At 42.3% G+C, this 22,252-nt stretch overlaps 1 protein-coding gene and 1 pseudogene across 1 annotated transcript; both read right to left on the reverse strand.

Annotated features, from left to right (window-relative positions):
- Nucleotides 1–861: 861 nt before the first annotated feature.
- Nucleotides 862–4,388, reverse strand: LOC107043487 (annotated as a pseudogene).
- Nucleotides 4,389–4,569: 181 nt separating this feature from the next.
- On the reverse strand, nucleotides 4,570–9,324 carry LOC114841491. The gene is made up of 4 exons (XM_029126488.1): nucleotides 9,084–9,324; nucleotides 8,750–8,833; nucleotides 8,514–8,657; nucleotides 4,570–4,772 (listed from the first exon to the last, which is right to left on the reverse strand). Exons 1-4 carry the CDS (start codon nucleotides 9,322–9,324, stop codon nucleotides 4,570–4,572), a joined length of 672 nt encoding a protein of 223 aa, XP_028982321.1.
- Between the last annotated feature and the right edge of the window lie 12,928 nt (nucleotides 9,325–22,252).

Genomic DNA, 22,252 nt, shown 5'->3' on the forward strand with positions numbered 1-22,252 from the left:
CCTCAGGCACCCGGAAAGCGGATGACGATTCCGCTCCTGGCCCACCTCGATCTGCTCCCCTGCGAAGAAGACGTTGACGGGAAGGAAACTCACTCGTCTCACGACTGCCCTAGGTGACGCGTGATACTAGTTGTGCCCAGAGAGAGACCAAAACATAATGTGTGAAGAGGATTGTTGAAGGACTTCGAACCTTATCCCACGTCGAGAAGATAACCCAGGAGACCCTGAGGTGGAGAGGAGGCTCAAAATTCCCTGGAGAGGACCTCGAGAAGGCCCAGGTGTGAGTTACCCCGGACAGTTCCCCAGTATCGAGAGNTCCCTTTTTCCCGTTACCATTTCTGTAACCGTATCTCCTCGATCCGTCCCCCCAGCGGTGAGCCCACACTTGTGTTTCTTACTTCCTCCCCCCAGTGAGATAATTATTATAAGAGTCGAGACACCCCTAGACACGACTAAACTCCCCCCTTCTTTATTAATTAGAGCCTTCCCGATATTGCGCGTGTTAGAGTCGCTTGGCCTTACCCTCCCCCTAGATAAGAGTCAAAAGGCCTCACCATCTGTATGTAAATTTAACTGGAAATATATATCATTTTATTGAATTTACCCCCTCTTACTTGTTACTCTTATTTGACACCCCTAAAACCCTTTTCAGGATTTTTACTTGTCAGATAACGCGGTCACAATATAAGGGATTAGTTTTGTTACGATATTAGATACAAAAATGGGAGAATAATGTCATATTTATGTCATCAATAACATGAATACATAAAAATATAAGAATTTATGGATTAACATCAGAGATTCATATTTTTTATTATTATTCCAAACAATTAAAGCGGAGTCACGAGTCAATACTCGTTTCTCCAGGTTCATGACCCTTCGTTGAAGCAGTCTGTGATTTCTTACTAGTTGTTTACTGGAATTAATGATCTCGAGTTCTCCAGCTTCTGGAAAAATAATGGAATTCTTGAAAATAGTAATAAATGATGATGATTAGGTATCAAGCATCGAAGGAAAATCAATATATATATTTAAAGATAAATTTTGTTTTTCTTACCTCAACATTAGATTTATCAGACACTGCTCTGATTTACTGATGAAAATTCAATATAACGTAGGCAGTTTCACTGTCTTCATCCTTATTCTTGTTGGAAAACTCTCCTCTCACCTTTCATTCTCCTCAATCCCAGAACATTTAGGTAAAACCTCTGGTGCTACTGCAATGAGAGGAGTCGTCACCCTGACCTATACCTGAAAATTAAGGAAAGGGGGAAAAACATTCAAGTAATATGACTATCTGTTAGCAGTGAATGTTACTTCATCAATCAAACAAGTCTTCTAAAATTATTGCTAAACCTTCAGAAATATTCTCAATAAATGTTGAGTGTGTAGAGCAGCTCCGAGAAAATTGATTAGTTAAGAAGAGAGTAGACTCCAGAATTGATCAACAAAACTGTAACGCCAAGTACCTGTTCATTGGTTTTTCCCACAGCAATGTTACAGCTACTATTCTCTTCATTGTCAGAGTCCAAATTCCTACAGTTTGCAAATTCTAGAGATTTCCATCCACAATTAGTACTTCCTCGACCCCCCTTCCTCTCACCTCTCATGAATGACAATGGATCAAATCAATCGCTTTGATCTACAGAAGAACGGAGTACCCATTTTTAAGGCCCACGGTATATCTGTGGGCATATGCAAGAACGTCCTCTGGGAGTTCTGTGGCATGAGCCAGGACTAGGCCGCAGTTGTGGATCTTCTGGATTCCTGGTTTGAGCTTGTGTGGGTGTAGACCAGATGGGCCTCATCGGGACGATCTGGTCCATTGGCAATCGCCTCGAAGTGGTGGTTCGTCACGTTGGAGTACAGCTCAGTTAGGTGGTACTCGAAGTGCGTGGAACTGAGGGTGAAGGCTTTGATGAGAAGCAGGTGATTGTAGATTGCCCAGGCTATTGAGGTACCTTCCTCCACTGTTGTACTATGACAGTAGGGCTCGTCGAGGACAATTAGGGAGTTGGGGGTGAGATATTGGACTTCTTTGATCTGAAATTTAAGGGGTTAGAGGTGAGTTTCGATGGAGTTTGGTGTAGTGAGAGCTGGGGGGACAGTAGATTTAGGAGGAAATGTGAAGAGAGGTTTTTTGTCGGAAAATTTGTGGGCTATAAAGAAGGTTTCTGATGTTTTTGGATGAAGATACTAGTTCGAGATATATTTAGAGAAAGATGTGTGTGGAATTGAATTGAATTAAGGTCAAAAGGGAAGTTCAATACGGATTTTGGTATTTGGTTTTGATGGTATCTTTTAAACAATTGGGTTTAGAGAAAAATAGTGAAAGATGTTGTTTGACATTCAGCTATTCAAACTAGTCAAACGGTCACCGGGCTCAACGAAATTCTCGAGAAACTTCGGGACCCGTCGGGATCACGGTCAGCTACGACAAAAATCTGACCGCAATATTGTATTGCCATAACCGCTCTATCGAGTACATCACCGGAGTACATCGACGCGATATATTTAAGTCTAGCGCTTCGTACAGCGTCTCTATTTAACTCAATTCAATTATCAATTCATTCCGAGTTAATTATCAATTATTTGAGTCAATTATCAAGTTCAATATCGAGAGAACCTCAAGTGCAGTGCATTTTTCAAATACTCATTTTTATTGACTTGTCGAGCAACTCAACAGTGTAATAATATTAATTTATCAAGACGCGTGGGTTATTCCACAATAAAGTACATCAACAGTGTGGTTTTATAATTCCGCGTGTTTTAATTTTCCACCTCCTTTCACAATTCCACTTTTTTTCCCAACCGGCATCTCAAGTTAGCTTCAATCTCAAACAGATGTTTTTTGTGGAGAATTTTATGAGCTACAAAACAGGTCTTGTGATATATTTCGATAAACCCACTAATTCCAGAGATATCCCCAGAGTATTCTGTAGAGAATTGAATTCAATGCAGTTATAAAAAAAATTGAAAGTTGGTTTTGCTGATATTTTCGAAATGAGTGAGTTTCGACAAAAATATCACAAAACCTTTTCTGTGGAGAATTTGATAAGCTAGAAAAAAGGTCTTTTGATATTTCTCCCTAAACCCACTACTTCCACAGATATTTCCGAAATAATCTGCATCAAATTCAATCAAAAACACTTCGGAATTGACTGATAGTTTAGTTATCTGAAATCACACTGAAACTAGTGGGTCTATCCAAAAACCTCACAATTCATTTTTTTAGGGAAATTCGATGGGCGCTAAGAAACGTTCTATGTAAACCTATTAGTTCCAGAGATATTGACGAAATACTAAATGACCCGTCAAACTCACCTCCAGAATGAACGACGAAGCATTGAACTCAATATCATCTCTCGCCCTAATCCTGCCGAAGATATGATCAGTAGCAGTGAAGATATGAACTTGGCCTTGCTAGCAGGCACGAAGCACCCGATCTGCTGCATGATCTACAGCAGAAGAATCTGTTTCAAATAAATAGTTTCTCGATGCAACAATGTCATTAGCACGATGCAACAATGTCACTCGATGCAACAATGTCATTAGCACGGGGGCTCTTGGATCCCAGAATATCCATCACAGGATGTTTAGCATCCCTCACCTCCAGACTAGCCCGAAAGCTTAGTCTAACGAATCCCGAGATCGAGCTAATGGTGGCAAGTGACAAGATGACATCCATCTCAGCTATATCATCATTGAACAGAAATGAACATCTCATAAATCCCTTAATCGCTTCAAACAAATGAGTCAGGACGACATTACTCATGAATCTCGACGTGAATGTGATACCCGAGAGTGGACGTATGCCCAAAGTTCAGCAACAGGTTGTGACGTGTTCTCAGGTGCTCCACGATCTCCTTCATGTCATCAATGAGCTCACAGTAAGTCTGCCTAGCGACATCAAGAGAGTCACTAATCCCCACTTTCAATGAAAAACATTTGTTGAAGTTTGAGGAAGTGTAACCTTTGATAGACTAAGCGTCAGGATGGATGACCCTGAGGATCTCCTCCCCCATGATCTTGAAGTACTCGTTCTTGAGGTTGTCAGACACCTTCCTGGAGAAGGAGAAGAATAGGCAGAAGTTGTATCTGCTACCGTAGCTGGTGACTAGTTCCAAGTTCTGGGCACCACCAACAATCGCCGAATTCTGTAACGAGCTGTCCTCTTGAATGGGGTCGGCCTGTTTCCATTCCCTCCTTTTCCTCAAACAATGTTGAATACTCCGCCCCGTCTTCTCATAAACAAGTTCCACACACCCCAACGAGGGTTCCCCAATTCCTCAAATTTGTGTCTTGACCACGAGATCAAACGAAACATCACGAACGAATACAGCAGGCCTTCCTCCAGTGGCATTGCTCATCGTGGTGAGAATATCCATTGTCGTCAATCTAGCGAGTGCATGAATCGAATCCAACGCTCTCCTACATGGTTCATGCAGTATGTAGCAGACCCCATTGATATTTTTCAGGCTTCTGAATCGGTATGTTGGGTGATAGAGGATTCGCCGCAAATTCCACAATCTTCGAGATCATAGAGTTCATAGAATTTTGGTGTATTTCCTAAGAGAGTTGAGAACTCAGGTACTTGAGGAACAATTGTAGTATTGGGTGATACGTTTGATGTCTCCATTCCAGGGCTTTGGCGTTTCCTACTTTTCCTCCCTTCCTAAAGTCTCTCATCGGTTTGAAAGCATCAGAAGAAGCCTCAGTATTCATAGCATCCAGATATTTTACAATTCTTTTCCATGTTGTTGAAGAATCATCTGCGAATAAAAAATTCAAAAAAAGATAATGCAATTCAATGCCTTCAAGCGATGGAAACCTGTGTTTTCAAACATTTCAAACTATTTGTTAGATTTAGTATTTAATAATACGGATGCACAGATACCAAAACGATAGAATCAATCATGCTAAAGGTGAACAGATTGAGGATACACAATTGAATTAGTTGAGATAAAATGCACCAGACTACAGCTGAATTTTTTCTCCACATGCCATCGAATATGAAATTATTTGATCATAAAAGCCTAAATGATAGATATCCTGGAATATTCCACACCATAAGAAGATAATGATAAGACAATCACATGCAAAATTTCCAAATACGTTTTGAAAAAATTATGTTCAACACACTTGGCCACTCCAGCTTGTTGTGCAATTTTGTTTGCATTCCCTGATCGTCTCTCGTCCTCCTCTAATTGCCTATTTCTAGTTCTGCAATATTGTAAAAACAGCAAGCTGACGGGACACTCGACAATTGAGACGGAGATGCTAGAACCATGCTTGGAGCATGTCATCCAGTTGGTATCGACGGTACTTAGCACTTGCTGAAGAGCCAAATTTTTCACATCTAAATGATGAATGTAAGGAACTATCATTCGATCGAAGGTGTTTATTGCTGTTCCAATCAATGTCTTCATATTGTCAACAGTCAATGACGTGAACCATTCATCACATTTTGATCTTATCTTGGAAAATATCTTCACGGATAAGTCGTCTGTCAACCTCTTATTCTGCTCTGGTACCTGGAGATCATCAGTTAGAAGGTCCTCTAATTCATCATTCTCGAGATGTATTACGGGGGGTGAGTTTGGGCCATTGGAATCTGCGTCTTGACTATTATTATTGATGATTTGTTGAAATGAATCAGTGTTGTAGGAAGCGGTCATTTGGGTAGAAGAATCGACGATCGAGATGAAATTTTTCAATCTTATCAGCATCTTCCCATGATTTTTCTCACAGTTGGAACCAAGTGCATGGGTTCCTGCATCTTTCGCCACTAAAATCGATTTAAATGCTGATTCGAAATGAAGACATGTTGGGTTAGAATTGGTCCCACAATTCTGACGTATCGTTGAAAAAAAATTCTCGAGTGGGTCTTGGTTCACGCGTCTCAAATTCAACGTCTTGAAGTCAAGGGCCTGCAATCCTGCCATAAGTCTTGAATCGGTGAAAGCGATGTTACCAAGTTTTTCTGACATGGTGGTCTGACAATGTCCCCTTTAAGATTTCGAATCTCCATTTTATCCACTAATGTCCGGAATCTTGCCCATTGTTTCATGTGATCTGAGTCTGGCGTCGGGTTCTTAATCGGCGATTCCGTATCGTTCGTCTTTGGCCCATTAACACAGTCGAAAAGATCATTGATGTCCTCAATGAAGCTCGTTGTATTCTCGAAATTTTCTGTATCTCTGCCTTTATTGGATTCCGCGAGCACTCTCAAATTGCTGGCCGTCCGATTACTGAAAATCTGGGCGGCATATTTAACACGCATTTTTTCTTTAGAATTTGGAAATAGATGGGTTTCGGATAATTTGTCATTGGCTGTACGAATGCCTCTCAATTTCTCATGTAGCACAATGAGATCACTCCACTTGGCAATTTTACCGTCCCATTTGATTTCGTGTCCCGGATAATCAAATTTTGAAGAGTGAGGATGCTTCTCCATCCACTTCTCCCATGACTCCAAAAAGTTATTGCGAAGATATTTTATCATGTGTGGCCAATCAAAAATTGTATAAATTCTTCGATTGTTCCACAGAAAATAAGCACCAGCGCATTCACTTCTTTCGTCCTTAAGTTTGGGATCCTGTCTCAGTAGGTTAAAAGCGGCTTGGTTTGTGGATCCCTGATCGCACACGAGTGTTTTAATTATGAGCCCAGTCTCCTCAACTGCTTCAATAACTTTCTTTATCAAGATGGCTAGCCGCTCGCTCTTTGTGGTGCCTTTACACAAAAAGTAGGCAATTGGTTGCTTGTATCCCTCATTCAACTCTTGGACCTGGAACACCAACGCATGGTCTGCCACGACGCCAGTTCGATCACCTTCACCAAAATCTTCAAAGCCAATAATTGTTCCCCTCTTATGATGCGGTATAACTCTTTTTTTGAGTGCAACTTCGTCAAAAGATAAGAGGCAATACTTATTGATGTCAGCCATTGTTCCAACAGTAACCTTGATATTCTCCAGGACATTCTTGTTAATTCCTGTAGTTATTTCGATGGTTCTCAGCGCTGTCAAAATGGTCCTTTCAGTCGGTAGGGGGAGAAACTGCTGGAGAAGATTATAAGCCCTAGGTCCTTTCTTATATAAACATAACGCCAGGTTTTTATCCTCATCGAGCCATCTCCTTCCATTTGGCTTTTGTAGTGCAATATCTTCCAACAATGAGGCATATATAGTGTCACGTCCATCATGTAAGGCTTTTAAGGTATTTTTGGATTCACGAAGTTCCTCAATTTTATGTTGCAGCTCTAATTCTTTTCTACGTAGTTCTGCTTCTTGATGCTGAATGACTGTGACCAATTTCTTCTTTCGTGGAGTAATGAATTCTCCATACAAACCTGCGCTCTCTAGGCATCGTTTCCTCGAAATACGCACCGTCGCGACTGAGTTGCGTTGGTTGAAATTAAGAACATAAAAACAACAATTAATTCTACAATTCGCTTAGGTCTCCTATTCAATGATAAAACTAGAATTCGACGCATATGAAGCCTTTCTCCTTTTCTGATTATCAAAATTACTCTTGGAATTGAAATATTTTCCACAAAAAGTGTATAATAACTGTAACATTTTGTTTATAAATTTATTTCAATCAATTATAAAATTGAAAATACAATATTCGAATATAATTATTTACAATTTATGAGAAATGTAATTTTGGAGATGAAGAGAGAAATATTACATATGAAACACACATTTTGTGATAAATCTTTCATTTTCTTGCTAATACTCCAGGTCAATTGTTGGATCCATCTTCTAATTACAAATTTATTCTTCCAATCCACTTTTAATGATTGTCAAATCTGCCAATTCCTCGATGCCATATCAAGCCTTTCGATCATTTTCTCCATTTGTTTCATTATAATTCTCTTCTTGAGTGCATTCATATGTTTTATTTTGAATGTCATGGAATTTCTTGCCCTTCCAGGTAACGTAATACTTATGTTGATTATTCCATAATTGTTGTGGCTGGAGATTAATGATTCAGAATTCCTTCTAGCTGTAATGGATATTACAAATGGCATGACGTTGAATTGAAGCACAGTGTAGAAGGTGGTTATGGACGATTAAGAAAGCAAACTTGGAAAAATCTATGAATACGGCGACATTATTTTTCATACTGATCAGAGTAAATCCAAGCTCCAGAAAATTTCATCCCCAATAAATAATAAAAAGACAGAATGGAGAATGAAGTCCCATCACTAATAAATCAACTCTGAAGGAATTATAAAAATTATGTCACTGTATTTAGTCACGTAAACAGTGCTCACAATTGAAAACAAACGTGATGATTGGATATGCTGCTCAGAAAAGAGAAAAAGGCTCCAAAGCAAGTGTCATAGTTGAATAAATCCACATAAAAATTAATTACAGATGAGTAACAATTATATAATCCCAATGCGAATAATCAAGCAACCACCAAAAAATATTAATGCTCAAACAGGTATAAAAAAAAATGAAACAGTTTTCATATTCCCAGTAACCGACAATAACAACTTACCGAATGGGCGGTAACTTCGTTTCGTTTCGCATTTGGGTGTTGCTTCATTTAACGTCCTTTCATTCAAACTCGGTATTTGTTTTCCTGATGGAGTCCTTCCGATTGTTGATGATGTCGATTGATCAGTCAATTTCGGAATTTCATCTGCAAATAGTCAAAACATCATGATAAATATGTTTAATTGGAATTATAAATATGTGAGACATTCATTTATAAACTGTGAGAAAATACTCCACCTGATAAGGGCAATGACGTATGAACTTGTCGTTTTGCTATCAGAATCATCCTGGTATTATTGAGTGAAGCAGCAGTCTCCTTACCTAAAAAGTAAGAAAAATTGGGGATTGAATGATGGAGCTAAATTTCCATGCGTTTGCATGTCACTGAGACTGGAGTGATGAAAATTCACTGGTGTTGACATTTCAATCGATATTAAGCAAATTATTTGGTGAAATAAACGAATTGATCCTGCGAAGCAGGGTAACTTCCAGCACCCGATAAAATTATTATGATAGAAAATAGCGAGTATACAGCTGTTTTTGTGTGAAAATAATGAAAATTGGTCTTTACCTGAAGGCACATCATGGTTCAGGCCTCGTTCAGGTGTTGCTTGGGGTATTGAATTTTTTGCATTAGAGCATCCTGATTGATCATCATGTGGAATGTTCATGACTGGTGTTTCCACCTCAATCATATCACCTGATAAGTCCATAGGTGTATTGATGTGCACATCGCTTGGTACTGTACTCTCGGAATTCCAATGTGAAACTACGTCCTCCCCTTGTGGAATAGCTGCACCAGCATTTGACATCTGGAGTGCTGCGCCTGGGAGTGATATGGATGCTGCTGTGGTTTCACACGGTTTGGAATTAGCAACTGTGAAAAAAAGAAAATTAGTTGAAATGTAAACACTTGTCTCTCAAAAATCAATAATGCAACTGGCACTAATTAAACTTTTTCTTCGGAAGGAACAAGGACTACTTTTTCTAGACGTACACTCTTGGAATCATCTAAGTAATACCTTTTCTTGATCTTTATGCTAGTTGATTAATTCATGCTGATAAATTGTGGCACAATTACCTCGTAATGTTTTTAATTGACTGGCATGTGCGTCAACCAAACCGATCCTCTCCAGATCTTTCTGAGCTATGAGAACTCTTGTAGCTGGGAAATTTAAATAATTTTAAATATAACGACATTGTGAATTATTCCGTGTCCTATTTAATTCTGCATTTCTTTCAATGATCCATTAATTTTTTGAATGTTCCCATCTGATTCAATTCCCAATAAATTTGATCACTATTCCTTTTGCAAAAATGTTAGGAAAATAAAAACAACACCCAATAACATGGATATCTCTAGTTTCAAAATAATGGAAAGTAATCTACCTTGAGTGGGAATTCTGAGGACATCTGAGGGTGGGAAATTTGCCAATAATTCATCATTTAGTGGAACAACTCGAGGATCGAACAGAGATGGCACAGCAGTTGAGTTCAGCTTCTTCTTGGATGGCTTGGTGAATTGATCAACAGTAAAATGATATCCACACACATATCGTATCTCATGGAGCTTCTGAACAGATAAATGGAGCAGATCTTCCACTCCTACCCTCCGCAACCACTCTTTAGACCTGCATAAGAATGGAATATATCAAGATTAGACACTGCTGAATACTGCTATATATTTGGATTTAAAAAAAAATACCGTTCGGGATTTTTTGGAAACACCGTGAAAATACAGCCTTTATTGATGTGGTGAGCGTGGCCACAATGCGGCACTACGCACTTGGCATTTCTTGGCATAATCTAAACAGAAAATTAATTGAGTTAGGGGGATAAACACTTCAGTTAACCTCACTTCTAGGTGTAATGGGAGCGATCTGCTCCACTCAGGAAAATCATCAAGACTAGATGAAAATGGGTCTCTTATCAAGTAGTCATTTCATGAAAGTTGTCAAAAATCTACATTATTGTTGTAATAAATCAGCGAAGAAAGATTAACACCAATTTTTACAATTTTTCACAATGCAAAGTGGCATATTGCTTTTTCATACTCACGATGCCTCAAAATCACCACTCCTCCTTTGCTATTTTCGAAAATTCACTTTTTAGTCTTTCATTGCTCACTTTTTATTATTTTTCACAGATTTATTTTGTCACAACAAACAACATAAACAAAAACAAATCGTTGCGGAAAACAATATGGCGCCTTGGCGTAATCCAAACAGTATGGCGGCAGGGTCAGGAATACCATAAAAATGAGACCAAATTTAGTTGGTATTGGTTGGTATCATTGAGGCCCAAGAGTGCAAATACCGAGTGGAGGGGGTAGGCTGAGTTGCACCCCACTGCATCCGCTCGACTCCAGTGCCTGTCACCGACAGTCTCGAAATCTCCTAGGGCCTTCTCCCCCTAGTCTGAACATCTCAGCGGCGGTGGGTCATCCGTTACCCCACCACCACCAATCAGCTCGACGGCAATCGAGGGGGCGCTAGTCCTCTCACCTAGCCGTTGGTCCCTAGTCTAAGTCGATAGCGCCTCTAGAATCGCCCAGTTGGAACGCCAGTACGTTGGCCCGTTTCCCCCAAACACAGCTGGGCGAGTTTCTAGATAAGGCGACAGGGTATCGACAGCCTCTCTATAATGTTCAGAAGCATGGTTTCATCCAAACCACGCCTCTTGGCATTATTTGATTGGTCTATTCACCTCACGCGCAGTTCACTTGAACCGCCGTTCGATGTCACTCTCATCTCTCGCTCAGCTTCTTCAGCTGGCGTTAGATGTCGCTCTCTTCTCTGTCCCTTAGTCTAACGATTCTTGACTCATTGGTTTTCGTGTTGGTAAAACAGTTTACCGTAACGAGAAAATCTCGTTACAATCCTTTTCGTTATTTTCTTTTTCCATATCATCGTCAGAAATTCTTTCTTTGAAATGCAATAAGAATTTCGTTAGTGAGTCCCAAACAGCGTCTATAAGGCAGAAACTCCAACCGAATAAATGGTGTAATGCATAACCATGGATGAAAGTGTCGATCAAAAATTTAATTACTTTGCTAACCATAAATATTCCAATTAGTCCAGCACTGAAGGTTCCAAAACCTGTTAACCATCCCCATACTGTAGTTGAGACTCTTTCAGCTATTTTATTAATGGAATGTTCGTCAAAGAAATTAGAAAACTCGATTACCGGGCTATTTATCGCTTCCCCCATTGCTCCTCTCGCGATAGCATCTAAAACTGCTGGTTGTTTTTCAGGAAACATCAAATGATCTTGCAATTTTTCAAGATCCTCGGAAGAATATATTCCGCATGTGGCAAGATTTTCAAGATTTCCATATCTCCAGTTTGGTTTAGTTAGTGATTCTAATTCAGCTGGTGGTATGACAGGCGAGGGTAATGGATTCATTATGATCCATGTCCCTTCAATGTAATACATAGGAGCTATAAAAGCATTAAAATCGACCTTAGGGCTTTTCTTTAGTAGTATGTGTGTGTTAGGGGTCACGAACATTGTTTCGTTATTCACTATGACCGGCAAATGACCGTAACAGGTAGGGAGTCGGGCGACTATGGCGGGTATAGACTGGCATTTGAGAATGTGAATGACTTCTCCAGCAATGTTCGCCACATACCCGGGTGTTTTCATAACTCATAAAACGAATTCGGCTGGTTTCGAATATGCAAGCCGCAAAGAATTTTCTATAACTTGTCATTCAAATTCACATTTTTGTGTGAGGATATCGATGTATAAGTTTTTCAATTGCTTGCGAAAATGGTTCTCAAAAGAAATAAATTTACTGTTGACATATGACATGGATCTAGATTATTCACGGCTATTGGTTTTCGTTTTCCCATGCTCCCATGCTTTCTTTCTTCATTTCAAGAATAACAAATTTCGGATGTTCGGTACGGATTAATGAATAACCACAGGTGCTTTCAGTTCCTTTTTGCGACAGACCAAAGGTAATATCCCCATTTTGAACTGAATAGATTTCTTCTACATCTTTGTTACTGGTTTAATTATCATAAACGCGTTGCATTGGTTCTTCGTAGAGCACGTCGTATTCTTCAAGTGTGCATTGTTTATTTGGAGCTGAATTCCAGAAAATGCTGTATACTTCACTGTCCAAACATCAGTTTTTTGCGGGATCGAATCGACTTCCTGGGTTCAAATATACTTGATGGTCATCGACGCTGACAGGAGCGTAATAATCTTCAAAAGTAAAACTGAATTTTGCTTGCCAACAACTCCATAACATGACCCATAGTGATCGCTGAATTTTCCACCGTCACAAGTCTCATCTGATTGCACGGACCCGGCAATTACTGCTGTTTTATCCACGGTGCTATTGGGTTGCAAACCGACAAATGGGGAGTCTCCGTAGCGATATTTCAAATTCATGTGCATGTCGTTGCATATTTCCGTGCTTATATCTAGCAAATATCCTGCATATCCATTATGAACGATGGAATTATGAGACCAGTGTCCACAATAATAAATTATCCGATTGAGTGATATCCGACAGAGCTTGACATGGACGTTATCAAATCTTGAGAGCCGGAGTAATTTTACATGAGTTTCGGTAATTATTGGCTTTTTCAGCTGAATATTGCATGGTTTTACGCTAATTAAAGAGATAGTGGTCAGGTTAGTACTTTGCGTCCCACAGTCATAAGAGACGAATCCATGAATGCTTGCGATGAAAGTGGAAAAAACTAACATTTGTGTTACGCGCATCTAAATCAAGGAAATATATCCTTTGTCAAAGTTGCATAAGTGTATTGATTTAAATATTCTATTCGGTTTTTGTATCTATCCCTTCTATTCTTGTTTAAGTGTGAATTAGTAAATAACCATAAGGTATCTATTGCTATTTCCCGTTTATACAAAGGTTTCATAAAGGTGATGATCATTTTTTGAGTTTAACATTTTTAACAATGGCCAACATCTTTGACAGTGGCTTGTTCTCAATGGCAACTCACCATTATCAATTTTTATGAGTGATAGTGGGAGACGGTCATAAAAAGTGTAGTTTATCCACACAAATTCCATAACAAAAAGTGTGAATATCAGTGGTTTCTGTAAAAAAAAAAGGTTCAGAAAAAGAGTCAGGACCAACGAACTTAGCGCGATTTTTCAGTCTAATGTAAAAATCTCGCGGGGATTTGAACCAAGTTTATACAAAGGTTTCATAAAGGTGATGATCATTTTTTGAGTTTAACATTTTTAACAATGGCCAACATCTTTGACAGTGGCTTGTTCTCAATGGCAACTCACCATTATCAATTTTTATGAGTGATAGTGGGAGACGGTCATAAAAAGTGTAGTTTATCCACACAAATTCCATAACAAAGAGTGTGAATATCAGTGGTTTCTGTAAAAAAAAAAGGTTCAGAAAAAGAGTCAGGACCAACGAACTTAGCGCGATTTTTCAGTCTAATGTAAAAATCTCGCGGGGATTTGAACCAAGTTTATACAAAGGTTTCATAAAGGTGATGATCATTTTTTGAGTTTAACATTTTTAACAATGGCCAACATCTTTGACAGTGGCTTGTTCTCAATGGCAACTCACCATTATCAATTTCTATGAGTGATAGTGGGAGACGGTCATAAAAAGTGTAGTTTATCCACACAAATTCCATAACAAAGAGTGTGAATATCAGTGGTTTCTGTAAAAAAAAAAGGTTCAGAAAAAGAGTCAGGACCAACGAACTTAGCGCGATTTTTCAGTCTAATGTAAAAACCTCGCGGGGATTTGAACCAAGTTTGGCATTTTTGTCGATTCCTTGGCTTGAATAGATACGAAAGATTGTTCTGAAATTAATAGAACTGTTTCTTTTTCATAACAGTGAGTTAAAGTCGATGCAATCATAGAAGTGAGAATAAGGATGGTGGAGGAGATTTGTGGCAATATTTGAAAGCTCTTAGAGCGACTATTTTTCCCTACGTGGAGAGTCACCGTACAACTACTCGTGCAACCGGGACGAGCTCCGAACGACGAAGTGTGTGGTGTGTGTGTCCTTCTAATACATACTATGCGAGAAAGATGCACGGCACCTTTCTCAGTCGGATAGTGTACAATTGCATACCTTGTCATTCAAAACTCGCCCCCGCACATCGTGAATGATTTCTTTTTAAAAACCGCGCCAATTACGTCGGTCCTGACTCTTTTTCTGAACCGTTTTCTCTTTAAGAAACCACTCATATTCACTCTTTGTTATGGAATTTGTGTGGATAAACTACACTTTTTATGACCACTACCGTATGGGGCACGCTACGCGCGCCTTTACCCAGAGTATGGTTGTCTGTTTTTTTTAGCACGAAGGTATGGTTCCGAGCAAATTCATGTCCGGTTCAATTTTATCTATTTATTCTGACCTTTTTGACTTTTCATATGTGATTTACAAAAAAAAAATTATTCTTATTATTATTACTTTTATCGTCGATTTCACACTTTTCCTTTATTTCGTGATGAGTTTTGACCCTTCACACAGCACCCCCCTCCCCCACACACACCCGCACAACCACACATCCCCCCTCACTCATTCACTGCCATTACCCCCTGCTTCTCCCATTCTATTATCCACCTTTGACCCTCTCCCTTTTCGTCCAGAATCTCCCGTACTCTGTCCCACACACTCCTTTTTTCTCCCTCTCCATTTATACATACCTCCAAAACGTGCGTCCATGTTTCCTCCCTCGCATGATATCTCCTACATCTTTTCCTTTCCTCCTTCTTCCATTCTCTCTCCCCTCTCATTCCATCGCATAACCTATATCTAGCCAGTCTGTTCCACCTTTTCTCCCCCCATTCTTTCTCTAGATATTCCGGGATCCCTTCTGATCCTACACCCTTATACCACCTANTCAGGACCAACGAACTTAGCGCGATTTTTCAGTCTAATGTAAAAATCTCGCGGGGATTTGAACCAAGTTTGGCATTTTTGTCGATTCCTTGGCTTGAATAGATACGAAAGATTGTTCTGAAATTAATAGAACTGTTTCTTTTTCATAACAGTGAGTTAAAGTCGATGCAATCATAGAAGTGAGAATAAGGATGGTGGAGGAGATTTGTGGCAATATTTGAAAGCTCTTAGAGCGACTATTTTTCCCTACGTGGAGAGTCACCGTACAACTACTCGTGCAACCGGGACGAGCTCCGAACGACGAAGTGTGTGGTGTGTGTGTCCTTCTAATACATACTATGCGAGAAAGATGCACGGCACCTTTCTCAGTCGGATAGTGTACAATTGCATACCTTGTCATTCAAAACTCGCCCCCGCACATCGTGAATGATTTCTTTTTAAAAACCGCGCCAATTACGTCGGTCCTGACTCTTTTTCTGAACCGTTTTCTCTTTAAGAAACCACTCATATTCACTCTTTGTTATGGAATTTGTGTGGATAAACTACACTTTTTATGACCACTACCGTATGGGGCACGCTACGCGCGCCTTTACCCAGAGTATGGTTGTCTGTTTTTTTTAGCACGAAGGTATGGTTCCGAGCAAATTCATGTCCGGTTCAATTTTATCTATTTATTCTGACCTTTTTGACTTTTCATATGTGATTTACAAAAAAAAAATTATTCTTATTATTATTACTTTTATCGTCGATTTCACACTTTTCCTTTATTTCGTGATGAGTTTTGACCCTTCACACAGCACCCCCCTCCCCCACACACACCCGCACAACCACACATCCCCCCTCACTCATTCACTGCCATTACCCCCTGCTTCTCCCATTCTATTATCCACCTTTGACCCTCTCCCTTTTCGTCCAGAATCTCCCGTACTCTGTCCCACACACTCCTTTTTTCTCCCTCTCCATTTATACATACCTCCAAAACGTGCGTCCATGTTTCCTCCCTCGCATGATATCTCCTACATCTTTTCCTTTCCTCCTTCTTCCATTCTCTCTCCCCTCTCATTCCATCGCATAACCTATATCTAGCCAGTCTGTTCCACCTTTTCTCCCCCCATTCTTTCTCTAGATATTCCGGGATCCCTTCTGATCCTACACCCTTATACCACCTATTCGAGGTTGACTTCACTATCCTTCCCCATCTTTCGTTTCTCTGCCTCTCCCTATCCATCTTCTCCACTTCTTCAAAACTTACCCTCCCACAGCCCCTTCCCCGCTTCTCTCCATCAAACCGAACAGCCCCCTCTCCTCCTCCCATTTTGAGACTCCCTTCTTGCTCTCCCTTCTCTCTATTCCGCTCAGACAGTTCCTCGCGATGCTACTTCCCTCCTCCCGTCTCAGCTTCTCCTCAACATTCCACGCTCTCTTCGCCGCTCTTGTCCTCAGTTTATCCCTCTTCAATTCCTCCCCAACTAGATATCCCGGCGTCCTCTTTCCTAGACCTAGTACCCATCTCACGTACCTCTCCTGCATGCTCTCTACCCCATTCCTTTCCTTCCACCCTCAAATCTCCGCCCCGTACCTCATGACCGACACCACCAGCGTATCAAATAGTCAAATCCTCTTCTTCCAATCCCTCTTGAGTCTTCTTTTCCCTATCCCCCACACCGGCCCCATAACCTTCCCCGCCTTTTCAATCCTACTCTTCACCTGCCTTTCCTGTCTCCCATTCCTCTGAAACCAATACCCCAGGTAACAGAATTCCCTTACCTTCTCCACCTCCCTCCCCGCCATCACCCATTTCCCTTTCTTCCCCTTTCCACCCCCGAACACCATTACCTTTGATGTCTCCGCATTAATCGTCAACTCCTTCCTCCTCATATATTCTCCCATAAATCCCATCATCATCCTCATCCCCGCTTCATCTTCCGCTAACATGACCATATCGTCCGCATACGCCACCGAAAAGATTTTCGTCGCTCCCATCGGTACTCCTCCCTTCCACCTCTTCCTCCGTTTCTCCTCCAGATTCGCCAGCAACACGTTGAATAAGATCGGGCTCAGCGGACACCCTTGCCTAACCCCCCTCGCTGTCCAGAACTTCCCAGATACCCTATCCCCTACTCTAACCTTGCTCGCCGTCTCCCTGTAAATCTCCTTCACCCTCTCCGTTAACTCATCACCTCCCATAACACTTTCCTGCTCACCGAGTCAAAAGCCGCCTGCAAATCAATGAAACACGCTACCAACTTTCCCCCCTTCACCCCCACCTGCCTATTCATCAGATAGTTGAGCACGAAGATATTATCTATCGTGCCCATTCCTCTCCTGAACCCCGTTTGGTTATCCGGCACCATCTCCTTTTCCTCCACTTCCCTCTCTAATCTCTTTGTGAAAACTGACGGATACACCTTGTACAGTGTTTGCATTAGTGTGACCCCCCTGTACTCCTCCGCACTCTTACCCTCCCCTTTCTTTACTATTGTGGCCAGCAGCCCATCTTTCCACTCTGCCGGCCAACCTCCACCCTTCCAAATACCACTACATATCCCCCTCGCTACCCTTTTCATCCCGTCTCCCCCTTCTTTCCAGATCTCATTCTCTATCTCATCCTCTCCTGTCGCCTTTCCCCCTTTCAGCTTCTTTATCACCACTTCCACCTCCTCGTATGATAAACCGTCCTCTCCCTCATCCCATCCACCCCTCCTACCCTCCCCTAACACTCTCCATTCTTCTCCTCCTAATACCCTCATAAAATAGTCCTTCCATTCCTCCAACCCGATCCTTTCGTTTACCTTCTTCTTTGTTTTCCTCTCCCAATTCACAATCTCCCACACTCTCCCCTCCTGAACTGCCCTCACCACCTCCGCTTCAAACTTTGCCCACTCCTCCTCCTTCTTCCTCAGACATAGCTTATTATAATCCTTTTTCCTAACCCTATACTCATCCCTCGACACTTTCCCTTTTCTCGCCTGCCTCAGAGTCCTTCTCACCTCTTTCTTATTCTCCTGGCACTTCACGTCCCACCAGTCCCCCCAACGCTTCCCTTCCCTTTTCATCTCGCTCTCTATCCTACTTTTGATCTCCTTCACCCTTTCCCTTACTTCCTTCACCATCTCATCCACCGAACCCTCCCCCCATTCCACCTTCTCTAATTCTCTTCTCAGTGTTTCTCTCTCCTCTCTCTCCCAGAAAGATACCTTGGGTGACTTCCTACTTCCCTTCGTTCTGGGTCCCCCTGCCCTTCTAGACTCCTCTCCTTTCACTGTTACCACCAGTGGGAAGTGATCCGAATCACATTCCTCTCCCTCCACCATACTTCCCACCATTCCCCTCCCCCTATCATCCGTTAGTACGTAGTCTATGACCGTTCTATTTACTCCTTCCTCTCTTGTGAACTATCCCTCCTTATCCGCCTTGTGGTTTCCATTCAAAATCGTCCATCCCGTTTCGTCCAGCGTTTTCACCAGCATTTTTCCCTCTTTATCTACTTCCCTCTTATCCTTAGACCTTCTTAACTCTCTTCCCCCCCTTCATCATTCTCCACCAGTCTCCCTTCCGTCCTCGTCGCTGCATTAAAGTCCCCCCTATCATTACTATCTGCTCTGCCTTTCTCTCCATTTCATTCTTGATCCTCTCCATTTTTCTGTCCATATCCCTATTTACATATACCGCTATTCCTCTGCATGTTTCCTTCCTCAGTCTTATCTTTCCCTCTATCCACCCCTCCGTCTCTTTTCCTTCCTCCTCCACTCCTTCCCACTCTTCTCCGTCGCTCAAGTCCTTCCTTATTCCCATCAACATTCCTCCCTTTGCCCTCCCTTTCTTATAATCCCTTGCGGCTAGTTATACTTTCCACCAGTACCCGTCAGGCAGTCTCTTCTTCACCCTCTCCCAGCCTGCCTTTTCAGTCCAAGTCTCCATTAACAACAAAACGTCCCCTCTCGTCATCCTCTCCCAAAAGTTTTTGTCTTTCCTTTCTAATCCCCTCACATTCCAAAAAACTATTCTCATTCCCTCCTTACTTCCCGTTTCAATCCTGCCCCCCCCCCTTCCCTACTGACTATTTGATCCTCCCCCCCTGGCTGATCGATCAGCTCTGTCTCCATCTCTCCATTATCTACCTCCTCTGTCCTGTTACCCACCCTTCTCTGGCCTTCCCTTCTCACATTCTGCCATTCCTCACCCCTCTCATTCCATAGTTTCTCCGTCCTTTCATCGATAGTCCACTTCTCTCTATCAATCCACATCATTCCCTTTCCCACCCTTACTCTCCTCCCTTTCCTTCTTTCTATTCCTTCTACGCGCTCCAGCCTTCGCTGCATCCTCCTTTCCATCCACGTTAGATCGTTATCTAGCCTCTCTGGCCTACCCCTCAGTTTCGCCCTACCTTCCATCACCTTCCTTTTCTGACTGGGGTCCTCGAGCTCCACCACTACTGTCCCCCTCCCTTGCCCATCCTTTCCCCCCAGTTTTTTTATTCCGTTCACCCCCACCTCGACCTCCAACCCCCCTGTCAGCAGTTCCATAACCTCCTGTCTTCTGTCCCCTTCTCTCAGTTCAATCTTTCTCACCACCAAATTCTTACTTCTCTCCCTTTCCATTTTTTCCTCCCTCCATTCCAGTTCCCATACTCTTTCCTTCAGTTTCTCATTTTCTCTGCACGCGTGCCCCCCCCTCTCCCCCTTCTTCCTCTTTTCCCAACTTTACTTCCCCCACCATTTTCTCTAGAGCTTCCACCTTCTCTGCTTTTCTTTCCAGCGCTTCCAACCTCTCCCTTACCTCCGCACCCTCCTCCTTATTTTCTCTCCTGACTTCCACCACTATCTCTCCGATTTCATTCATTCTCTCCCATAGACGTTTCTTTTCCTCTTCCCACCTGCCTTCCCACTTCTCCCATTCCTCATTCACTATTCTAATCTCCTCCTTGATCCCCCTCCCCTCCTCCTTCTGCTCTAGCAGCTTCGGGAACGTTTCCTCCTTAAAACTCTTGAGAAAACTCTCCATCCTTTCCACACTCTCCTCATATCCTCCTCTCCTTTCCACCCTTCTTGCTTTTCTCTCCTCCCCCTCCACCCCGCTCTCTTCCAATTCCACCGACCTCCTCCTCTTACTACCTTCGCTATTCTCCGACCTATTTCTCCTCCGCCCGTAACCCTCCCTTTTCTCCTTCTTTCATGCCTCCAGCGACGACAGAGATCTGGTTCTCCCCCCAATAACCCTACGCCTCTCTAGCCTCTCCAAATTCGTGGGTCTCCCTCTCTTTTTCTTCCCCACCTCTGCCTCCCCGCTCCCCTCTTTATCAAAAAGGTCCGACAACTCTATCGAAGACTCATACACGGTCTCATTTTGGCCTCCTACACTATCCTGCTCATTCCCCTTCCCGCTCAAATCTTCCCTATCCTCCTCTCTCGCCCCTCCTTCATCGCCACTACCCGCTCCCCCCTTCCCTCTCGCCGGTAACTCCATCAACCTCGACGACACCACCACGGAGCGGAACAAATGACTCATTTCCCTTCCTTATCCTTCTCACCTGCTCTACCGACCTGTCCGATCGTTAATTGCCCTTATCACCGCTTCTCTCTATCTGTCGCTACCTTCCCCTTTCCACGTCCTGTCTCCCGCCAAAACAACACCTATCCCCTTCCTGCCCTTCTTACCAAGATCAACCTAACTCTTTCTCCCCTGAAGCCACCCCTAAATATCCCTCCAATCTGTTGTATCACCCTTCACCACCCTCTCTCCCTTACACCAATTCTCTCTACACCGCCCAAACTCCCGCGCTTTCTTCCTTTTCACCCCCGTTCACTCCGTGCCAAGCTAACCTCCAACTCGCCCACCACACTTTTAACCCTCCTCCACCTATTCACACCCCAAACACACCACTTTCACACCCCTTCACACACCACTCCTCCCTTCTTCCACCCGTTCCCACCCTCTGCCCACCCACACAACCTCTAAACCTCTTCAAAAGAGCAAAAAACCAAGCACTGTATATACCTACCACACTCTCCTCGCAGACCGGTAACGGAAGTCCATAATATATATATATGTATATATATATATATATATTCTAACGTGTTATTTTTGTCTTTCGACCGTTCGGCGGTTTCATTTAAACATCCAGACGAGAAGTCACTGCGAAAGCGAAGCGAGAGTCAAAATCTAGATTTTGTTCAACTATTTATTGAGTATCTTTTTGGTTTGTATTGAATCATTCCACTCCACCGTTCATCGGAGCACATCGGGGGATCTGGATGAGCCTAAACGAGGACTGGGATGAGATGCAAGAATTTAGATGCTGAAATTGGGTCTCGGAGCAACGGTTCTGCAGAGTCTGAGGTGGATCTGGAGTTTGAATATCCCCGCCGGTTGAGAAGTACGCAGGTTGGCCGTGGTGCGGCGCCAGCTACTGGAGCCAGAATTGGAGAGCTCGAGCGCCGAATGAATCTAGGCAAAAATAATATTTTCGGTCCATTGTTAAAGGACCCGAAACATAAATTAAGGGTTATTTATCATTATGCGGTTTGTGAGTAGTGGGAACTACATTTTTATCGCTTGGTTTTATCCCTGTGGATTTGGAGGGAAAATTAGAAATCACGTGGTTGTCCGGTGTGGATTACGGTGGAGAGAGAGTTGACGTCGTCATCACTCTCCAATCAAAAGTCTCTTCGGTGAAAGTAACAGCCAATGAGAGGGCTGGATTTTCGGCAATCGAGAAAATGTGCCATCGAGCGTGCCGAGGAGATTACTTCTCGTTTGGATGGCGAGACTGACAGTTCGCAAGTTTTTCGTTAATTATAAAAATTATTACCGTGTTCCGACGCCCGAATTCTCGTTGTCTCCGACATCTTTAGTTGACGATTATTGGGAGTCC

The sequence above is a fragment of the Diachasma alloeum genome, unplaced genomic scaffold, assembly GCF_001412515.2.
Source record: "Diachasma alloeum isolate Michigan unplaced genomic scaffold, Dall2.0 Dall_scaffold_00588, whole genome shotgun sequence".
In the NCBI taxonomy this organism is placed as follows: Eukaryota; Metazoa; Arthropoda; class Insecta; order Hymenoptera; family Braconidae; genus Diachasma; species Diachasma alloeum.

What these genes read in the sequence shown, in the direction of transcription:
- LOC114841491 (XM_029126488.1), bottom strand. Translation starts at nt 9,324, where the DNA reads ATGTCAAATGCTGGTGCAGCTATTCCACAAGGGGAGGACGTAGTTTCA. An exon ending in TACGTCATTGCCCTTATCAG is followed by an intron (nt 8,658 to 8,749) that starts GTGGAGTATTTT and finishes GACTATTTGCAG; the next exon opens with ATGAAATTCCGAAATTGACT. An exon ending in ACGAAGTTACCGCCCATTCG is followed by an intron (nt 4,773 to 8,513) that starts GTAAGTTGTTAT and finishes TTTTATTCGCAG; the next exon opens with ATGATTCTTCAACAACATGG.